The sequence below is a fragment of the Mercenaria mercenaria genome, chromosome 15 (genome assembly GCF_021730395.1).
Source record: "Mercenaria mercenaria strain notata chromosome 15, MADL_Memer_1, whole genome shotgun sequence".
NCBI classification, from domain to species: Eukaryota; Metazoa; Mollusca; class Bivalvia; order Venerida; family Veneridae; genus Mercenaria; species Mercenaria mercenaria.
Window position 1 is genome coordinate 56184130 of NC_069375.1, and position 20830 is coordinate 56204959.

Genomic DNA, 20830 nt, shown 5'->3' on the forward strand with positions numbered 1-20830 from the left:
GACGCATACATTTCTTCAAATAGTAATAAGCCCTTCTTCACTATGATCATATTTTCCATTTAACAAACTCAGTCTAACAAATATGGCTGCGCCCATGTGGAAATCAGTTCCTTGTAAAATTTCAGAGCTTTGCCTGGATCGAGCACTTGCATGTGGGCAGTCATTCAGGTATTTAATGCAAAAGTTTTGACTCATAATTTGAATGATTTGCCGTCAATACATCAACATCTACGGGGATACTCCCAACAATCAATTTCTAATCATAACTGGGAGGTCGGGGCATTGTTAAAACATGTTTCTATGTTACATGATATACATGTGTTAAGAGAGTAAGAGCAGTAATATGTAAAGCTTTGTTAAAAATAAAAACAGGATGATGACATTAGTACATATGCGAGTCTAGGTCAGATGTGAAGCACTGAAGGTTCACACTGTCCTTGATGTTATAAGGCATGGCATTCCAGTATCTGATCGTGCGGGGGAAAAAGGAGTTCATATGATATTGTGTTCTTGAAGATGGAATGATAAAGTTTAAATTTCTAGAGGCTGTCAGGTGGTTTTGATCTACAGAGACGAGGTTGTGTGATATTTTATACAACATAATTAAAGATGCATGTATTCTTCTCTGTTCTAATGTCTGCCATTTAAGAATTTCAAGCATTGATGTTATGCTGCTTTGGTATGAGTAATCATTCATAACATTTCTGGCTGCAGCTCTTTGTACCTTTTCTATCTCGTATGCTAAGTTTTTCAGCCATGGATGCCATATGGTGTTACAGTATTCTAATTGTGGGCGGACGTATGTTTTATAGGCAGTTTCTTTGATATTACGGTCATTACATTGTACATTTCTTTTTATGAATCTGAGAGTGTTATTAGCTTTTGAAGATGTAGTTTCAATATGTTTTTTCCAACTAAAGTCATCACTAATAGTAATCCCAAGATATTTAGCATTTTCTGTAGTTTTTAGATCTTGATTACCGTATAACTCCGTATTAACGCCCCCCCCCCTCTAATTAACGCCCCCCCACGTTTTTTGGGGAAAATAAAAAAATCTTACCTTCAAAAATTGGTCCTAGATCCAACACAATAATATCCAGATAATAACAATTCCATAACAATACAAATGAATTTCAAAAAAAAACACACACTTTTTTAACACAAACTTTTAAACACGTCAACAGGCATGGCACAAATAAATCTACTGTGTGTATTAAAGTACGTCAACAGGCATGGCACAAATAAATCTACTGTGTGTATTAAAGTACTGAATATGCCACGCTATAAACGCTACAGTATTGATCGAATTTAACTCGGATGATGTCACTCAGCGCGCGACTTTACACAGATTCCCAGTACGATTACGTATCAGGTTATGTCAGTGCATGAATTGGGATAAACAGGGGGGCGTTTATACGAGTTACTGACATTGTTCGGATCAAATTTTTCGTAAAATGCATCGCCCCCGGGGGCGTTTAAACGGGGTTATACGGTATGTAGTTTATATGGAAAAATGATATTTTTTCTTTTTTTGGAGATTCTTATGATTTCGCATTTATCAGGATTGAATTCCATAGACCATTTACATTCCCATTCTTCTGATTTTGTCAAATCATCTTGAAGTTTGTTAGAGTCTACTAATGAGTCAATGGTTAAAATGTTTGCCCTTAGTCCGACAGATTTGACTAGCTGTCATCCCTCTGCCTTACAGTACCCGTAAAAAAATAGATTCTGTTAGGAAAAGTACATGTAGATATTTAAAAATCCAAAAAAGTCATAAAATACTTGCCAGACTAGTCCAAGTAATTTGAGGAGATACTAGATATTGAGTTATTTTTCTTTTGGGCAATATTTCCGCTCTTGTCAAACACTCCAAAGACCAAAATAGTGGAGGAAATTTCCAATGAAATTATCATGGCTGCTGTTTTGGGTTTAAATGCTGATTTTGTTGCGAATATGAGATAAATTCAAGTAACATGTCCCCTGTCAAACACACGTACAGCAACCTCAAAGCTTTCATCACTGCGCCTGTTCTAATCTCTGCCCACGATCTTTAAGGCAGTGGCTAGTGAACCGGAACTGGTTCCCCAGACAGCGAACTTATTCGTGCGGAATCAGTTCTCTAGCCAAAGTACGTGCACAGACTAGGGAACCAGAAGTTTATTTCTATGCATAAAGTTGCAGAAAATTGCATTATTTCTTTTGGTATTTAGTATCATGCATATTATTACTGACTTTTAATAATAATTTTACTATTTCAGCAAGTCGTCCCTCGCATTTATCTACGTATACCATGCCGACAAAGTATCATCGCCGCATACTGTCCGCAATATTGGTATGATATAAACAAGTATGATCAAAGGTGGAAATCATTGTTGGCAATGTCTTATCAGTGAGGTGCATTTTTATGTTGGCATTAAAAGTTTCAATAATTTATTGCATTATAAATATAAGGAAAGATAACTGTTCATTTCATGCTGGAATGCTTGAAGAAAGAATAGAGTATTACACCGAGACGGTAATTAACAAAGTTGGAAGGTTACTTATTATAACAGCATGAAAACTACTTTGCTGTTTTAAAAATTGTTATTTGCTTTAAACATGTATTATGTTTTGATTAGATGTAAAATTGTATTAATTTTTATATACATCATTAGATGTTTGCGAATGTACAAAATTATTTAACCTTATTTAGCATGCTAGATAAACTGTTGTCTGCTGGGAATGTCGTCTGCTTAAATTGTAAAGTTCATTCAATTTGCTCCAAAATTGGAAGAAATATTGTCAGAGTAGCAAACAGCTTGGAACCTGATCAGACGCCGATTTAATCGGCGTCTGATCTGGTTCCAAGCTGTTTGCAAAGGCTGTTAAATTCGCCTGCAGCAGGCTAAGGGTTAATTGCCATTTAAGTTTCCAGCGTTCTTTTTACCATTAATTGGATTGTACTCGGCAATACTTAGTAACTTCTACTAACAATAATTATTACTAATTTTTCGCATTCATTCATACTAGAGTATATCATTCCAATTTTGGTGGACAGTATGCAGCGAGTACAAATTTGGAGACACAGTAAACGTAGATAAATGCAGGGGCATGGCTTAATTGCTGAAGTGGTCAAATTGATTAAGATAGTAACATGCATTCATACATAACAAATTAAAACAATGTGAATTTCTTCAGTTTTATGCCTAGAAATAAACTTCCGGTTCCCTAGCCTATGTACTTACTTTGGACAGAGATCCGATTCAGGATGAATATGTTCACTGCCTAGAGAACCGGTTTCTGTTTTCTAGCCACTGCCAATCTTGAAGGAAGTGTCTAGTGATACGGATCCATACTTTTAGAATTTGATTTTTTAGGTACAGAAGACCTCCTTTTTCTAAAGATTTCGAGTTATTTACATCACAAATTTTGTTGAAAATGAAATACATGTAACAAATAAGACTTTAAAATCAGTATTCACCTAAAACTTGGATCTAAATGGATCGAGATGTTTTCAGCCTAGCTAGCAAGCATGTTATATATCTGAACATATTTTTATAATGGAAAGTTGAAAACACATGATTTTGCCTTGAAATGCATGCACTTTCCTGTCGAAGAAGTGGTCAGGTGTCTAGTAACCGGACCGCTTGGACTGATTCGTCTAGAGCAGGGCCCCCTGTAGTCAAATACTACAAATTCAGAGAACAGATACAGATTTTTGAAAGTGGCTACAAGAATTTTATTAAAATTTGGCCAAATTTCAGCAATTCAGCTTCAATTTGGCGGTTTTCCTAAAAATGGCTATAACCTTCTAAAGGCCCAGTGAAGGCCCTGCTAGATTCTAGATATGACCCATTATATCCACTATCTAGATATCCAGTCATCAATCTGAACACTGAAAATGATATTTGCATAGAGGAGCTACAGTTCAGCTGTCAAAAACTGGAGAGGATTTAAAGAAAATAACTCTGAACAAATTTTGCCGGTCCCAAAGTTTGACCATATTTTGATAATGTATTACATACACATACATAGAACAGAAAGGCATCATGTGTAATTACTGTAAATATTAACCAAGCACATGCAAAGCAAACATCAAAGCATAAAGCAAGAGCTCATTTATAATCTGTTGTCTTCCCCGAAGAACTGTGGGAGAGAAATCCACATTTCAGCTGCTTCTGACCAAAAAGAAGTGCTGCCATGGGCTCAACGCTGTGATGATGATATGTAATCTCCAGGTAATTTGGGATTTAACATAAAATACTTGTTCGATGACAGGTGGAAAGAATATGTTCCTGGTGTTTGGACTGGAGTGATTGGCGATGCAGTGTGGCAGCTACGTCAGACACATTCTGAATTGTTCTATAAAGTTTATAGAAATACCTGCGATGGAAATCAAGAATCCACCATTAAATCTGAAATTGAAGCAGAACCAGACTTGAAAACAACAGGTAGAATGTTTAATTTAGTTTGTTTAGAAGTAAAAGTTTAAAGTGTGGTGGCAATCTTTTTCCTTAAGGAATATATTGATTATTTTAAATGAAAATTGCATTGATATACATCTGTTCACACTTTATGGTATTTCATCTGAGATAGACTACGTCAGTCTGCAGTTAGCTTGTCTGCACATGTTCTTAAAAACTCAAGGCAAGATTTCAGTGAAACTTCAAAGGATGTCAGATTGATATGAAGCCTGGCTTTACAAGCCATTGATACAACCCTTTTTAATTTTTTGTTTGTAGAGTTACAGCCCCTTAAACTTTACCCTGCTCAATTTCTATAATGGATTGGTCCGTGTCTATTGGCCCTTGAATTACTGAAAATCGCTCAGGTCTTGAGCGCATTCATCACCTCAAAAGGACCCCTATACTACTAATCATTAGTAGTATAGGAGTCCTCTTTGGGGTGATTAATGCGCCCAAAGTCCAATCTTCACAAAACTTAAACAAAATGTGTTTGACCATAAGTCCTCGGCCAAGTTAGATAACTAGCTAAATCGGCCTAGGCACGTCGGAAAACATGGCCCTTGAATTACCGAAAATCGGCCTTCTTGTCCGCGCTCTAAGTCTAACATTTCTCATCTGATCTTCACCAAACTTGAACAAAATGTGTTTGTCCATAAGTCCTCGGCCAGGTTTGATAACTGGTCAAATTGGCCCAGGCATTTCAGAATTATGGCCCTTGAATTACCGAAAATCGGCCTTTTTACTCTTGTCCGCACTCTTAAGTCGAACAGTTTTCATCTGATCTTCACCAAACTTGAACCAGTTGTTTTTGACCTTATCTCATGGCCAAGTTCATTAACTAGCCAAATCGGCCTAGGCACTTCAGAAAATATGGACCTTGAATTACCAAAAATCAGCCTTCTTGTCCGCGCTCTATGTCTTAACATTTCTCATAGATCTGATCTTTACGAAATTACCAAACTTGAACAAAATGTGTTTGTCCATAAGTCCTCGGCCAAGTTTGATAACTAGCCAAATCGGCCCAGGCATTTCAGAATTTTGGCCCTTGAATTACTGAAAATCGGCCTTTTAACTCTTGTCCGCGCTCTAAGTCGAACAGTTTTCATCCAATGTTCACCAAACTTGAATCAAATGTTTTTGACCATAACTCCTTGGCTTTAAATGATTTCTAGGTTTATATTTGCCTATATTCTAAATCTGAAATTTATAATCGCTAACGATTCAAGTTGCGAGTATTTCTTATAATAATGAATTGATCTTGTTTTGGTTAAATTTTATGACATTTTTGTCATCAATATCATCAAACGTGCTATCTTTGGTTTCATGAAAAAATTGATTTGTTTGATAAAAACGGGCCGCATTTGAAATAAAACATTGTGAGTCTGAGGCTATTGGTGAAGCAGGCCTTTAGCTCAGTGCAGTTACATATATCAAATAATTTACCTAGTTACACTATTACTTATGATGTTTTTATTCTGTTCCCATTATTTCAGCTACAGTGAAGAAAAGAAAGAGAAACACCCAGAAAACAGATGGCATAAAATGTGTCAAGATTAAGGAAGAAACAATTGAAAATGGAGTATCACAAGTACAGGTGAAACAGGAAATACAAGAATATTCCAGCCTTGAAAATAGACTTAAAACCTCGTCTGACATCAAACATGAGGATATTAAAGATTTTGACATTTTAAAAGACTATTTTCAACTTGGTATAAAGTTAGAAGATATGTATAAAACTTGGTCAGAAGCGGACAAACACTTTGAAGAGATATCGAAACAGTTCACAGGAATACGGATGATTCGACAAGACCCAGTGGAATGTTTGTTTTCATTTATATGCTCTTCTAATAATCATATATCGAGAATTACCTCTATGGTGGATAAATTAGCTGAGCATTATGGACAAAAGATTTTGGTTACCAGTTGTGTAGATGGTGTAGATTTTTATACATTTCCTAAAATAGAAGCACTAGCAGCTGAAGGTGTAGATCAAAAACTGCGTGACTTAGGCTTCGGGTATAGGGCAAAATATATACAGGTTTGTATCACAGTCTCTGTATGCATTTAGAATTCTTCAAGTTTTAGATCTATTTGTATCACCCATGATTCCTGTGAAAACAAGAATTGGGGTCAACAGAAGAGGGATATAAAACTGACAACATTCTGTGTTAACGTTTTGTTTTGACATTCAGCTATAACATGTAAATATATCAAACAAACGTTCAGCTGATTATTTTGCCAAATGTCAACAGGTTCAACTGTAACAGGTAAAGGTCTTGTTTTAGTGTCACCCCTATTGAAAGGGCCGGCCAATTTGGCTTATGAGACACCTTTATTGTGTGTACCAATTACCTCCCAACTCCTACCACTATGCCAGGTGCCAGGCGGATAGAAGTCGGTAACCATTCATTTAACTTCTCGTGGCTCACAAACCGGCCTTTTCGGAATGAGTCCCATGACAAACATCCACCGGACGAATGCTTCCCATGGGGCTCGAATCTTCGACCTCCCGATAAAAAAAAATGTTGAATGCTGATGTTTACTAAGACCCAACATGAGCATTGTATTAATAAACAAAAAAGTATTTGCACATTAATAATTATAAACAAACCTGTTATAAAGACCACCTCTGAACAGAGACCTCCTGGCTCTAAAGACCACATGTGCTTTTCCCATTTTAACATTTACAGTGTTTTAACCTGTGAATAAAGACCACTTCCCAATAAAGACCATATTTTGGCTCTCCCAAGGGTGGTCTTTATAGACAGGTATACATTCATTTATAAGTCTAAGGCTACAGGTGTACTATTACATATTTAGTATTACCTTTTTCGTTTAAATTTGTTGTTCTATCTTCAGCAATCTGCAAGATTTATAAAAGACAATGGAGGAGAGGAATGGCTGTATTCACTGCGGGGCATGGAGTATAAAGATGCCAAGAGGAATCTTGTTAAATTGTGTGGTGTTGGTGCAAAGGTAATATATTTCAGACCTGAAATAAAAAGTGGTTTAGTTAGGATATCCTTACTCTAGTCTTACTGACAGGTGCTCAAGAATTTACTCTCCTGATTATCTAAGTAGGTAAAGCACAGTCCTTCAAATCAAGAGGTTGCAGGTTCATATCTAATGGTATGTTCTTTACAATTATTGACTGAAGAAGACAGCTTGTCTAAGGTCATTTCTCCTCCACTTCTGAATCATGTAGGAAAGTTGTTAGCAATATGCAGAAAAAACATCCAGGAACACTTGTATGGTTAACTGATTGCTGTAGCAGAGCTGTTGAGTCAATTTCTGTAAAAGCTTATGTTTTCGCTGGGTCATAATTTCGCAAATTTGATAATTTGAGTAAGTTTGGAAGGTTTAATATTTGCGAAATTGTAAATATGGTGTCAAACTTGAATTTGAATTATACTAATGGTGAATATTTACAGGAGGATTAATTTTCGCAAGATGTAGGGCCTCGCGAATATAGTAAAAATTAAACCCTCGCAAAGATTTCTGTTTTTACAGTTTACAAATTATGAGTTAGAATTTTGGATTCTGCCAGGAAAGGCAGCTCAGATTAATGAAAACAAGAGTTAATGGTTGCTTGCAATGTTTCATTCTAGCATAAAACATACTATTTTTGTCACTGTTCACAAGTGTTTGTGCAGGAAAGTAAACCGAGTTAAACTCACAGGCTGTTTAATGTATGCATGTTTCAGGATGAAACACAATATTGTATGCTCCCCTATATTTTTTGGGGGAAGAGGGGGTTGAGGGCGGGGGAAAATTGCAGTACGTAGGCTTTCAGGCTTGTCGTTTTAGTAAGAATCCCAGACCTGATTACTGCTACATGTATTTTTGTTCACTTGAGCAAGAAGTGCTCTGGGGTAGTTCTTGTGACCTTACAGTCTATCCATAGTCTGTCAAGACTCTTAAATGACATCTTCTCCTAAAACACACAGTCAGTAATTGTTACTGTATTTAACCAAACTTGATAGGAATGCTCGGTGGTTTTCTTTCAGAATTTTTCAAATGGTTTCTTCTCAGCTGCACATAGGGTCTGCCAGAGTAAAAAATATAAATTTTAACATCTTCACTGCTTGTCAGAATTTTAAATAAATTCAAACAAAATTTAATGTTCCTTTGCTGGCCCCCTGCCGAGACATGTTGGATTATTCTGTTTTGTTAAAAACATGGCTGTCAATTAGGACGTCGTCACTTCCTTATTTGTATACAGAGGAAATTTGAAAAGATACTTAAAAGACCATGTTAGTTTTATAAGCAATTTCACAAAAAATGTTTGTTAGTTGACCCTTTGAAAGTGTTGTTTAGAGTAATGACATTTGTCAAAAAAAGGCCATCAGAGCTAAAAATAGAAAATCCTTCAATCAGGATCTTCTAAACCCAAGGTTTTGAAATAATTTCATAGAAATAAACCATGGATAATCTTGTACTTAAATGTTTAAACTATCTTTATTTGTTGCAAAAAAAGCAGCGCAAAATATCATCGTCACTAACATGGGTAGTAGTTTAATTTTCATTTGTATAATGGCTCCATGGAAATTTTTCAAAATTTTCTCCTGAATTTGCATTTCAGATTTTAAAATGTATTAGCAGAAATGTTTCTTGAATGACTCACTACCAAAACTGTAATGTTACAACTTACATGTTTAAGCTGTGAAGCTCAGGTGAGTAGTCAAGGGCCATTATTTCCCTCTTGAGAATGGCCCTCTTATTCTTTAATACCAATTATGATTTGCTATTTCATTTGTTCTTACAGGTTGCAGATTGTGTGGCACTCATGTGTTTAGATAAGCCAGCTTCCATTCCAGTAGACACTCATGTATGGCAGATTGCAGCTAGAGATTATATGCCAAAACTGAAACAAGCGAAGTCTCTCACTGATAAACTGTATGATGAAATAGGTAGTTTCAAGTTTTAATTATTTGCCATTTGTTACAATTGTGAGGCAATGCCAAGGGCATAATTATGTGAATGTAAATGAAATAGCTATAACAAATGTCTGCCTGGGCCCTGTAGCTTAGCTGGTAAGGTCACTGACTTGAAATCACTCTACCCTCAACACTGTGGGTTCAGAACCTCACTTGATGTATAGAACTCTTACGTAAGGAAGCTATCCAACATGGTTTAAGAAGGTCAGGGACTCTACCCAGGTACCCACCTGTGCCGGAAATAATACACAAAGGGGCAGGCACATAGTGTCTTCCTGTATTATCAAAAGCTAAGCAGGAAAGTTGCCATATAACCTGTACTTGTGTCAGTGTGAATGTAAACAAATAAAAGCAAACAAAAAGAAACACATTTAACCAAACTAGAGATTGAAATTTTTGTACACAAGCAAGGCATTGAATACAAAACTTTTCAATTGCTGAATGGAGTTAAATGATTTTCAGTTAAGAAACAGTTTATAGCAAAACTGTGTTTTAACACTATGCACGATGGGCAGTTATACATTGGGTGATATAATTTCACTAGAGCACAGCCTGAGTGAGATTACCATTATTTCGTATAGCGCATTACTGCTGGAGTGTATAAATAGTGTTAAATTCGGTTTTGCTCTGAATTATTTCCAATCCAATATGTCTTTTATTGTAAAATGTAGATTAGATATGATAGAAATGTTTTTTGGCACATGTATGGGGCCAAATGTTAGATTACAAGCGAGGACAGGAAATGGTGATACGTCCTGCGGAATAGTTCATTAGGGCGCTAATGCTGGCAAATTATTCTGTTCAGCTAATAACCAACTCTGTGTGTGTATATTAATTGAGACATTTTTGCTATGTGACATTTTGTTTTAAACATGTTTTTAAATAACATATTTGATCAAATTCGAAAGTGCTATATCTCGATGCGTACATGGCGCTAAATATCGAGTCAACATGACATCAACATAATATCATTGTGATGATTTGGGTTTTTTTTTTGTTTTGGGTTTAATGCCGTTTTTCAACAGTATTTCAGTCATGTTACGGCAGGCAGTTAACCTAACCAGTGTTCCTGGATTCTGTACCAGTACAAACCTGTTCTCCGCAAGTAACTGCCAACTTCCCCACATGAATTATCAGAGGTGGAGGACGAATGATTTCAGACACAATGTCTTTCATCAAATCATCACGGAGAACATACGCCCCACCCGAGGATCGAACTCGCGACCCCGCGATCCGTAGACCAGCGCTCTCCCTACTGAGCTAAGTGGGTGGGTGATGATTTGTTAGTCATATTAGAATAGATGGTAATGACTGGATATGCAAAACTGTAACTTTTGCTTCATTAATTACTGACTTTACTGCTACTCCACTATATAAAACGCAACACTTTGGATATGGCTGTCGCTTTGATTACTTGTGTGTATGTAATAGAGAAATGTGGAATACTATTCAGCTTAGAGGTCAACAATGTATCTTATTTTTTTCAGGTGATTACTTCAGGAATCTGTGGGGTCCTTATGCAGGGTGGGCACACAGTGTAAGTGAAGTTTCTTAGTAGAGCTGAGATTTTTAGCTTGACTGTTCAAATAATATGTTAAACAACTGCCATTGTATTAGCCTTGGCGTCAACATTTGCATACCATTAGCTCAATGGGTAAAGTTTACTGAGAAGATTTCTTGTACTTATAAAGTTAAATCTTCTTTGTTCAGCTTTATTTTCATATGAATTTCCCCTAAAATCATATCACCTTCAATATTGGTTTGTGTTGGTATGGGGGCAGACATCACATAGATAAAGGGTGGGGTACAAACTTGGGGTATGCATATTGTTATAGTCATGAAATATTTGAGGATTGTTGTTCACCATATGAAGTTATGCACTTTGGATTTTGTTAGGAATCCACTTGGCAAAACATTACTTCATGGATTCTTAAAAAAAATAAAAAATAGTTGTTCCTCTCCAGTGTCAGTTCCAGCTTCCTCAGATGTTCCCAGTTTTACTATCCGGCATCGGAATAGTCGAGCGCGCTGTCTCCTGTGACAGCTCTTGTTTGTGATGTGATGACACTTTGACATTACATTTTGTTCGTTTCGAAAACGACTTGTTTAAACATCAGTAATTGATTTCATTTTTATCAGATTGCACCTGGTATGTGCAAAATAGGTAATCGTAAACTTTATAAATACTTTAGCATTTAATTTCGTGTATTAAAGCAGCATGCCTCCAGATTTGGATAAAAAATAATCTTTCTTTCAAATAGAAGTTTGATCATATTATGAACATTAGAATATGAATTTTTGTTTCTAACATATTTTAAAAGTTCCAAATCAAGAAAAAAAGATGACAGTGTCGGGAATCGAACCCCGGACCGACGCGGCAATAAAGACATTTTCCCTTTGTTGTAACCAATAGCGCTATTGCTGAAGTAGTGAATAATGACTCCAAAATATAGATATTTATAATCGAGACAGTTTACCTGGAGTAAAAGCATGACAAACGCTTTTCAATTTTCATCATAAAAAGTAGTAAAAACAGCAAATTCTCAAGTGTTTCCATAACATAGAGTTTGTCAGTATTTAAGTTTTAAAGCCTTCTTAAGAAATATAGCATTTATTTCAAGATACCTAAAAATTTATTTTTTTTTGTTCTCGAACGATCTGGAGGCATGCTGCTTTAAGTGTTTGTCCTGTAACTGAAGATATTGAATGCAATTGCTAGTATGTATAACTTTCTGTTAGTTAAGGAGTTAGACAATGGATATCTATGATATATATTCAGATATGCTTATTGACTCAATGAGTGATGGAATGTTAGGTAAACTAAATGAGGGACATAAGAAAACGACATGATTTTCTATTTTTTTAAACAGGTGCTGTTCACTGCAGATCTGAAACAGTTCAAAGATGGCAAAAAAGAGGTAAAGATATTCATTTAATTTGACAGAGCCTTTGAATTTGTGTCACTTTATAGATATTTAAGTCCTTTAATGGTTTTCATAAACTTTAGTCAAATGTTCACTATGTCAAGAAGATACATGCATAATCTGTATTTCAGTTATTCTTCACTCAAGGACAGGTTTAAAATTGGAATGGATAGCAACTTCATGTTCACACACATGTAATCTATGATGATCTGACACGGAATGCACATGTTCCATATTTTTTGCTGTCTGAAGAAGTTGCAGAGTAACAAATTCGGCTAGTTTATTGAATATTTAGGCCTTTCGTTTTGTCACTTGGTCTACCTGTTCATCTGGTCTATCCTTCTGTCATCAAGTAAAGGAAGAAAGTCCTGAATTAATTGTATTTAAAGATGAAAGAAATCTTCTCATGAAACCTTACTAAGATAGTTGGTTTTTTGGAGTTTATTATAAGGTCCTTCTGTTAAGTTTCAGTATAAGAATGTGGATGTTATAGCAGCAACTATGACAAAATGTCTGCCCTGGTAGAGGACATTAATTGCTAGGCAATAGTCTTTGTCTATTTTTAGTCTCCAAAGAAGAAGGCGGTGAAGAGGAAAAGTGAAGATCTCCTTCAAGAAACAATACAGAAATCTGAATCAAAATGAGAATTTCCCTCATAACTTTTAGTCAAACTTACCTGTCTATCTCCCCTTGAAGTAGAGGCTTAGTATATAGTAAATTTTTCACATTTTGCAGAATACAGAACCACTTTCGCCTTGTGATACTAATTTTCATGTGGGGAAGTTGGTAGTTACTTGCGGAGAACAGGTTTTAACTGGTACAGAACCCAGGAACACTGGTTAGGGCAACTACCTGCTGTGTTACATGTTTTGATTGGGTGAAAGAAAATGTATTTCAACCCTACTTGTGTTACTGTTTGCAGACTTTAATGCCTTGCATTATGACTTTCTTAAGTACCACTGTATCGATCTTATTAAGTTATAGTCGCTTGAAGTGCCCTAACTACCTTATGTTAAACAGCATTCTGGGAAATGAAAAGCTGACCTCTAGTGAGTGGGAATTTAATCACCTACAGGTAATTTAGGAGAGGGTGTCTGTAATTAGGACCATTTATTTTGTAAGAAAAAGAGGTCAGTAATTGTTAACATTGTTAAGTAAGTTACACTTTTAATCACTTTAGGATTATATATTTTGTACATTTTTGGTGATTTTCTGTATGTCTTAACATGCTTAAGGACTGTCTTTATTTTCTAATTTTATCAGTATTCTTTGGAATAATACATGTATATTTACTGATAGTTTTGCCAGATATTACGTAGTCATTTAGGCTGAACACCGCTAAATCCAGCTGTTCATTATTTCATATAAAATCCACTTACTTTATAATGGTGTTTTGACATTTTCTAGCATATCAGATTTTCAGAGACTTATATTCCCATAAAGAACTATATCGCTACTTTAGAAAAACAAAAAGAAAAGGGGGTGTTAACTTTTATATAAGAAAACTACAGTTTTGGCAAATTTTCAAAAAAAATCTTGTTACTTATGTCAGTTTTGGCACAGTGACTGTTATTCATGCATTTTACTGGTGATACTTCATTTGAACTCTTAGAAAATTTTGCCTTTCTGTTTTAGCTAATTTTAGATGGAAGAGCTTAAAACAGTTTAGCACTCTGTCATTTGACAACAGTAGTTTCTCATCTGCTGAAAAATGAGCAAAAGTGACATAAGTTTTTCAAATAACTGCATTGATAAGCTATTTTTCATTAATATTGCCAAAATTTTGCATATTAAATGAATGTAATAGTTATTAACTTTTTGTCATGCAATTTGTGCAAATAGTTTATTAGTTAGTCTTACTTGTTGAACTTGGCTTACATTTTTGCATGTTACTTATCTGAGTACGTTCAAACTCACCACAAGTCTTAGGCAACATGGGGTTATCTCACAGAACATATTTCATAGGTAACTGTGGCTTACATTTTGTCAAAATTATGCCCCTTTATACCACAGAAATTTTGTTATGCAGTCCAAACTGTATGACTCAATGTTATCAAACTCCATACAGACACGTCTTTCGCATAATGAGGTGGCCTTACTTTACAAGTTTTATAACTCGGGCTTTGATTTGGGCAAAATTATGATGATTTTTTTTACTTTAAAATGTTGAAAGTTTTGCATTTAAGCATGTTCTCAGGAACTATAGACAGAGAGGGGCTAATGGTTAAGGTTGCTGACGTAGAATCACTTGCCCCACACCAGTGTGGGTTTGAGGCTCACTTGGGGCATTGAATTCTTCATGTGAGGAAGCCATCCAGCTAAATAACAAAAGGTCAGTGATTCTACCCATGTGCCCATCTGTGATGAAATAATACACAGAGTGGAACCTGGGGTCTTCCTCTGCCCTCAAAGCTAGAAAGTCGCCATTTGAGCTAAATTGTGTCCGTACAATGTTAAAACCAACAAAACAAATACATGTATAAGACAGAGTTCTTTCAAATTTCGTAAGATATATCATAAAATGACCATCTTCTGAACCAGGTTCGATATTTCTGATTTACAGTTTGCAGATCCTGCCCCTTTTTCAACTTAGAATATTAAGATAAAGGATCTGTATGTGGAATGGTTTCTGACAGACAAGAGCACTGTCATTTGACTTTTTAAAGGCTCATTATGCTTTTGTTTATAATATGGCTCCCTCATCTTTTGCTCTGAACATAAAATCTGTGTATATTTTGTTCCATCCTGTTTTTATTGACAGTTTGAAGTTAATTTTTGTATTGGAGAATATTATTGATTCCATTGTTTATGATTACCCCCCTTTATTTCTATATCTGTATAAGTTTATGTACACTATTGAAAGTAGTGTATTTCTAACTATGTCGTAATGCATAACATCTAAATGGACAGCTACATTTTGTGTTTTAACCTAAAATTACAAGCCTTATGGAACTTTTAGCATTGTTTGAAATTTTAGCATTAAAAGAAATCTGTTTATCTGAAACACAATTTTAAGTCCAAGGATAATATTTTGTTGTAGTATAACTCATAATTTTACTTTTTAAATACTTTCTTTAAACAGATTAATGTTTAAAATAAAAAGCAAAGTATGAGTGTATTTTTAGCTCACCTGTCACAAAGTGACAAGGTGAGCTTTTGTGATCGCGCGGTGTCCGTCGTCCGTCGTCCGTCCGTCCGTGCGTGCGTGCGTGCGTCCGTAAACTTTTGCTTGTGACCACTCTAGAGGTCATATTTTTCATGGAATCTTTATGAAAGTTGGTCAGAATGTTCATCTTGATGATATCTAGGTCAAGTTCGAAACTGGGTCACGTGCCTTCCAAAACTAGGTCAGTAGGTCTAAAAATAGAAAAACCTTGTGACCTCTCTAGAGGCCAAATATTTCACAAGATCTTCATGAAAATTGGTCAGAATGTTCACCTTGATGATATCTAAGTCAAGTTCGAAACTGGGTCACATGCCGTCAAAAACTAGGTCAGTAGGTCTAAAAATAGAAAAACCTTGTGACCTCTCTAGAGGCCATATATTTCACAAGATCTTCATGAAAATTGGTCAGAATGTTCACCTTGATGATATCTAGGTCAAGTTCGAAACTGGGTCACGTGCCCTCAAAAACTAGGTCAGTAGGTCTAAAAATAGAAAAACCTTGTGACCTCTCTAGAGGCCATATATTTCACAAGATCTTCATGAAAATTGGTCAGAACGTTCATCTTGATGATATCTAGGTCAAGTTCGAAACTGGGTCATGTGCCATGAAAAACTAGGTCAGTTAAATAATAGAAAAACCTTGTGACCTCTCTAAAGGCCACATTTTTCATGAGATCTGTATGAAAGTTGGTCTGAATGTTCATCTTGATGATATCTAGGTCAAGTTTGAAATTGGGTCACGTGCGGTCAAAAACTAAGTCAGTAGGTCTAAAAATAGAAAAACCTTGTGACCTCTCTAGAGGCCATATATTTCATGAGATCTTCATGAAAATTGGTCAGAGTGTTCATCTTGATGATATCTAGGTCAAGTTCGAAAGTGGGTCACATGCCTTCAAAAACTAGGTCAGTAGGTCAAATAATAGAAAAACCTTGTGACCTCTCTAGAGGCCATATTTTTTCATGGGATCTGTATGAAAGTTGATCTGAATGTTCATCTTGATGATATCTAGGTCAGTTTCGAAAGTGGGTCACGTGCCTTCAAAAACTAGGTCAGTAGGTCAAATAATAGAAAAACCTTGTGACCTCTCTTAAGGCCATATTTTTCATGGGATCTGTATGAAAGTTGGTCTGAATGTTCATCTTGATGATATCTAGGTCAAGTTCGAAACAGGGTCATGTGCGGTCAAAAACTAGGTCAGTAGGTCTAAAAATAGAAAAACCTTGTGACCTCTCTAGAGGCCATACTTGTGAATGGATCTCCATAAAAATTGGTCAGAATGTTCACCTTGATGATATCTAGGTCAGGTTTGAAACTGGGTCACGTGCCTTAAAAAACTAGGTCAGTAGGTCAAATAATAAAAAAACCTTGTGACCTCTCTAGAGGCCATACTTTTCATGGGATCTGTATGAAAGTTGGTCTGAATGTTCATCTTGATGATATCTAGGTCAAGTTTGAAACTGGGTCAACTGCGATCAAAAACTAGATCAGTAGGTCTAAAATTATTAAAATCTTTTGACCTCTCTAGAGGCCATATTTTTCAATGGATCTATATGAAAATTGATCTGAATGTTCACCTTGATGATATCTAGGTCAGTTTCGAAATTGGGTCATGTGCGGTCAAAAACTAGGCCAGTAGGTATAAAAATAGAAAAACCTTGTGACCTCTCAGAGGCCATATTTTTCATGAGATCTTCATGAAAATTAGTGAGAATGTTCACCTTGATGATATCTAGGTAAAATTCAACACAGGGTCACGTACCTTCGAAAACTAGGTCAATAGGTTAAATAATAGAAAAACCTTGTGACCTCTCTAGAGACCATATTTTTCAATGGATCTTCTTGAAAATTGGTCAGAATTTTTATCTTGATAATATCTAGGTCAAGTTCAAAACTGAGTCACATGAGCTGAAAAACTAGGTCACTATGTCAAATAATAGAAAAAACGACGTCATACTCAAAACTGGGTCATGTGGGAAGAGGTGAGCGATTCAGGACCATCATGGTCCTCTTGTTACTGTTATTTTTTATAATTATGATACAATGAAATTGTTATGAAGTTTCTAATTTTAACAAATTAAAATTGATATTTTTTGCTAGTCTATACATGATACTTTTGAAGTTACAATTGTTAGTGAATGAAATTATGAAGTAAACTTTTGAAAAAGGAAACCTGATGCATATCTCATTCTTGCCCCATATACAATATTAGCATAACTTACATGTTACAACCTTACAGTGATTTCTAAATCATTAGCCCTTTGGGTTTCTTAGTAATTATAGCCCTTCCTTTTATGAAACTCACTTTGAAAAGCAAAGTGTCCACACACTTTGTCCGGGCCATAACGTTTTAACTATTCAGATTTTATTATGCCCCCAAAAGCATATAGTTGCTGCTTTGTCTGTCCGTCCGTCGCACTTTTGTCTGGAGTATAACTTCATAGTATTAATGGCATTTCATTGAAACTTCACAATCATAGAGGCCATTGAGACGAAGTGCAGTGTCAAAGAATCGTGACTCTACCTTACCTAATTTTTGAATTATCTCCCTTAATTATACAAATTAAGGCTTGTACGGAGCAATACATGCACTTGAAATGTATTAATGGCATTTCATTGAAACTTCCCATAATGATAGAGGCCATTGACAGGGAATGCATGTCAAAGAACCATAACTCTGCTCTGCCTAGTATTTGAATTATTTCTCTTTATTATACAAAATAAGGCTTGTCCGGAGCATTACTTGAAAGTATTAATCATGGCATTTTATTGAAAATTCACAAAATAATAGAGGCCATGAAGTGCAGTGTCAAAGAACCATGACTCTGCCTTACCTAGTTTTTAAATTATCTCCCTTTATTCAATTTTTATTATTATCTCCATTTTTTTATTTTTTTTCTAATACGTTATTCCCCATATTTGAGCAAGCACATGCATCAGGGAGCACCATTCGGTTTTACCGATTCCTTGTTCACTTCTTAAAGCATTGTAGAGTGCAGTGCACAGAATTTGGTAATCTTGTCTTCAAGGTCGAGGTATGTAGGAGTCGGATGGTTAATAAAATATTTCTCATTCTTGCCTGGCTCATTAACGCTGGTATTTAGAAACGAATAATGTGCAACGTCTGCCTCAAGTGCTAAATTCAAACAATGATTAGTGTGCAATATACACATACTGAAATGGTCAATCGTGTAGTTGTATCTATAGAATGATGATGATGATGATGAAATACGTTCAGAGATGCTTTACATAGAAACTCAATTCGTTATCAGGTGCTGCCATGAATACTAAGATTCAGCAGGATGAGTTTATGTTGCAAATTTTTATACGCCCAAAGGTTTATGTTATGACGCCGGTGTCCGTCTATCCGTCTGTTAGAAATTTCAAGTCCGCTCTAAATCTTGAACTCCTTGAAGGATTTCGAAGAAACTTGACACAAATGTTCACCACATCGAGACGACGTGCAGAGCGCATGTTTTGGATGGCTCGTTTCAAGGTCGCGGTCACAGGGGTCAAAGGTCGTACCTTCGGGCGTATACTGCTCCGCATTGCGGTGCTCTTGTTTGAATGTTTTGTTGAAGTGTACGAATACAATGTCTGTTCGCCTTCCAGCCAAGCTGAGGGATTCTGCAGTGTAATTTATATATATAGCTATGAGTCTCATGAGCGCTTCCAGCAATCTTACAGTTGCTTGTTGATAAGATGTTGAAGGAGTAAGTGCCTTATATTCTAAGTAGGAAGTGGCTATTCTTACGGTCCCGTAGGAATAGCCTCAGAGGCTATTCTTACGTCTCTCCCGTAAGAATAGTGAAAAGTCCACTGATCGGATGGGCAGAAGCCATTTAACGTACATGTTTTTAGTAAACAGTGATGTTTTTCTAATGTTCTTAACTTTCTTAAAACACAAATTATATCACTACTTTTTTTATCAATGAAAGTGTTATAAAACAAGCAATTTATTATTTGTTTTAATTAAATTATTAATTCGAAATAAGATGAATTAATTATGAACGCTTAACTTACAGTTTTTCTGAAAAGTTTTGAACATCACTATGCCGCTATTAAAATTATATATCCTTTATAACGGTTATTCATTTTAAAAAAGATATTTTAATACGAAAACACCAAACTGCCGTAGGAATAATCACCTGCCGACTTTTCAGTAATCGTACGGGAGAGTCGTAGGAATAGACACCTGTGGACTTTTCACTATTCTTATGGGAGAGCCGTAGTAATAGCCTGTCAGGCTATTCCTACGGGTCCGTAAGAATAGCCACTTCCAAAAAAGTATGATGTCATGATAAGGAACTCCCTACGTGGGCTTGCATTTGGTGCAAAATCTTGGGTCAGTGTGTGTTATGAAAAGATCCAATATGTTCCGGCTTCTAGCTGGAAATGATAGTCTGTTTAAAGCTTGTGTTAGTGGCTGTGTCAGGCATATTCTGGTTGATGTCAGTACTGTACATGTTGCCACAACTTGAACGGCGTATATGTTACTCTTTATTGGTATCGTGTTCATTAATGAAAGGATGCAAGTCGGAGTTGTATTGATAAATTATTCATTGTGACAATAAAAGTATCTAAGTATGACATACACCGGTATGTTTGATTAAAACACTGTTTGCCTCTAACATTGACATTATATTGTTGTATGGAATGTTTACTTATGGTATACATTTGTATTATATTTGAAGAAGTCCTTCAATAAACTGCGGATATGTACTATTAAACTTGACTCCGAGAAGATATATATAAATATTAAGATATTTAATAGTTTGGTTAAGTTGAATAGTTTAAACATATTTTATTGCATATAATACATGTACTTCAGGTATACATTAACCATCAATGAAATTATAGCAATAGGGCGAGCCGCAAGGTCTGCTAAAATTAAGTTAAATCGGGTCCAAATGACTGAGTACACATCGTTAAGGCCGCTAACTTCAAATCACATACCCTTCACCATTGAGGTTTTAGAACCCACGAAATAGTATAGAATTTTTTCATATGCGTAAGTGATCCCTTCGGAAAATGGGCTGATATCAATCGTGAAACATAAGGTATATCCAATCGTGAAACATCGGGTATTTCCGTATTCTCCGTCTATTGCGTAGCATAGAGGCTGAGGTGATCAGATTGCCTGCAGCAAAGCCATGGAGTAGAGGCTGGTCACACGGGGTCTGCCAAAACGTCTCAAATCTGAAAACTCGGTATAAGCCTTATACTGTGCATAGGCGTAGGAGCAGGGGGCCCAGCGGGGGGCCAGGCTCCTCCAAAGCTAGGAGAGTTGGGGCCAAACTATAGTTTGCCCCCCCCCCCCCCCCACCACAACACACACAATATTTTGGAAAAGAGATA

General features: G+C 35.9%; 1 protein-coding gene across 1 annotated transcript; it reads left to right on the forward strand.

The window, feature by feature from the left end:
* Positions 1–67: 67 nt before the first annotated feature.
* Positions 68–17644, forward strand: LOC123555341 (N-glycosylase/DNA lyase-like). The gene is made up of 8 exons (XM_045345998.2): positions 68–168; positions 4261–4433; positions 5942–6486; positions 7308–7424; positions 9214–9358; positions 10873–10922; positions 12256–12303; positions 12876–17644. Exons 1-8 carry the CDS (start codon positions 83–85, stop codon positions 12951–12953), a joined length of 1242 nt encoding a protein of 413 aa, XP_045201933.2. The 5' UTR covers positions 68–82; the 3' UTR covers positions 12954–17644.
* Positions 17645–20830: the final 3186 nt, after the last annotated feature.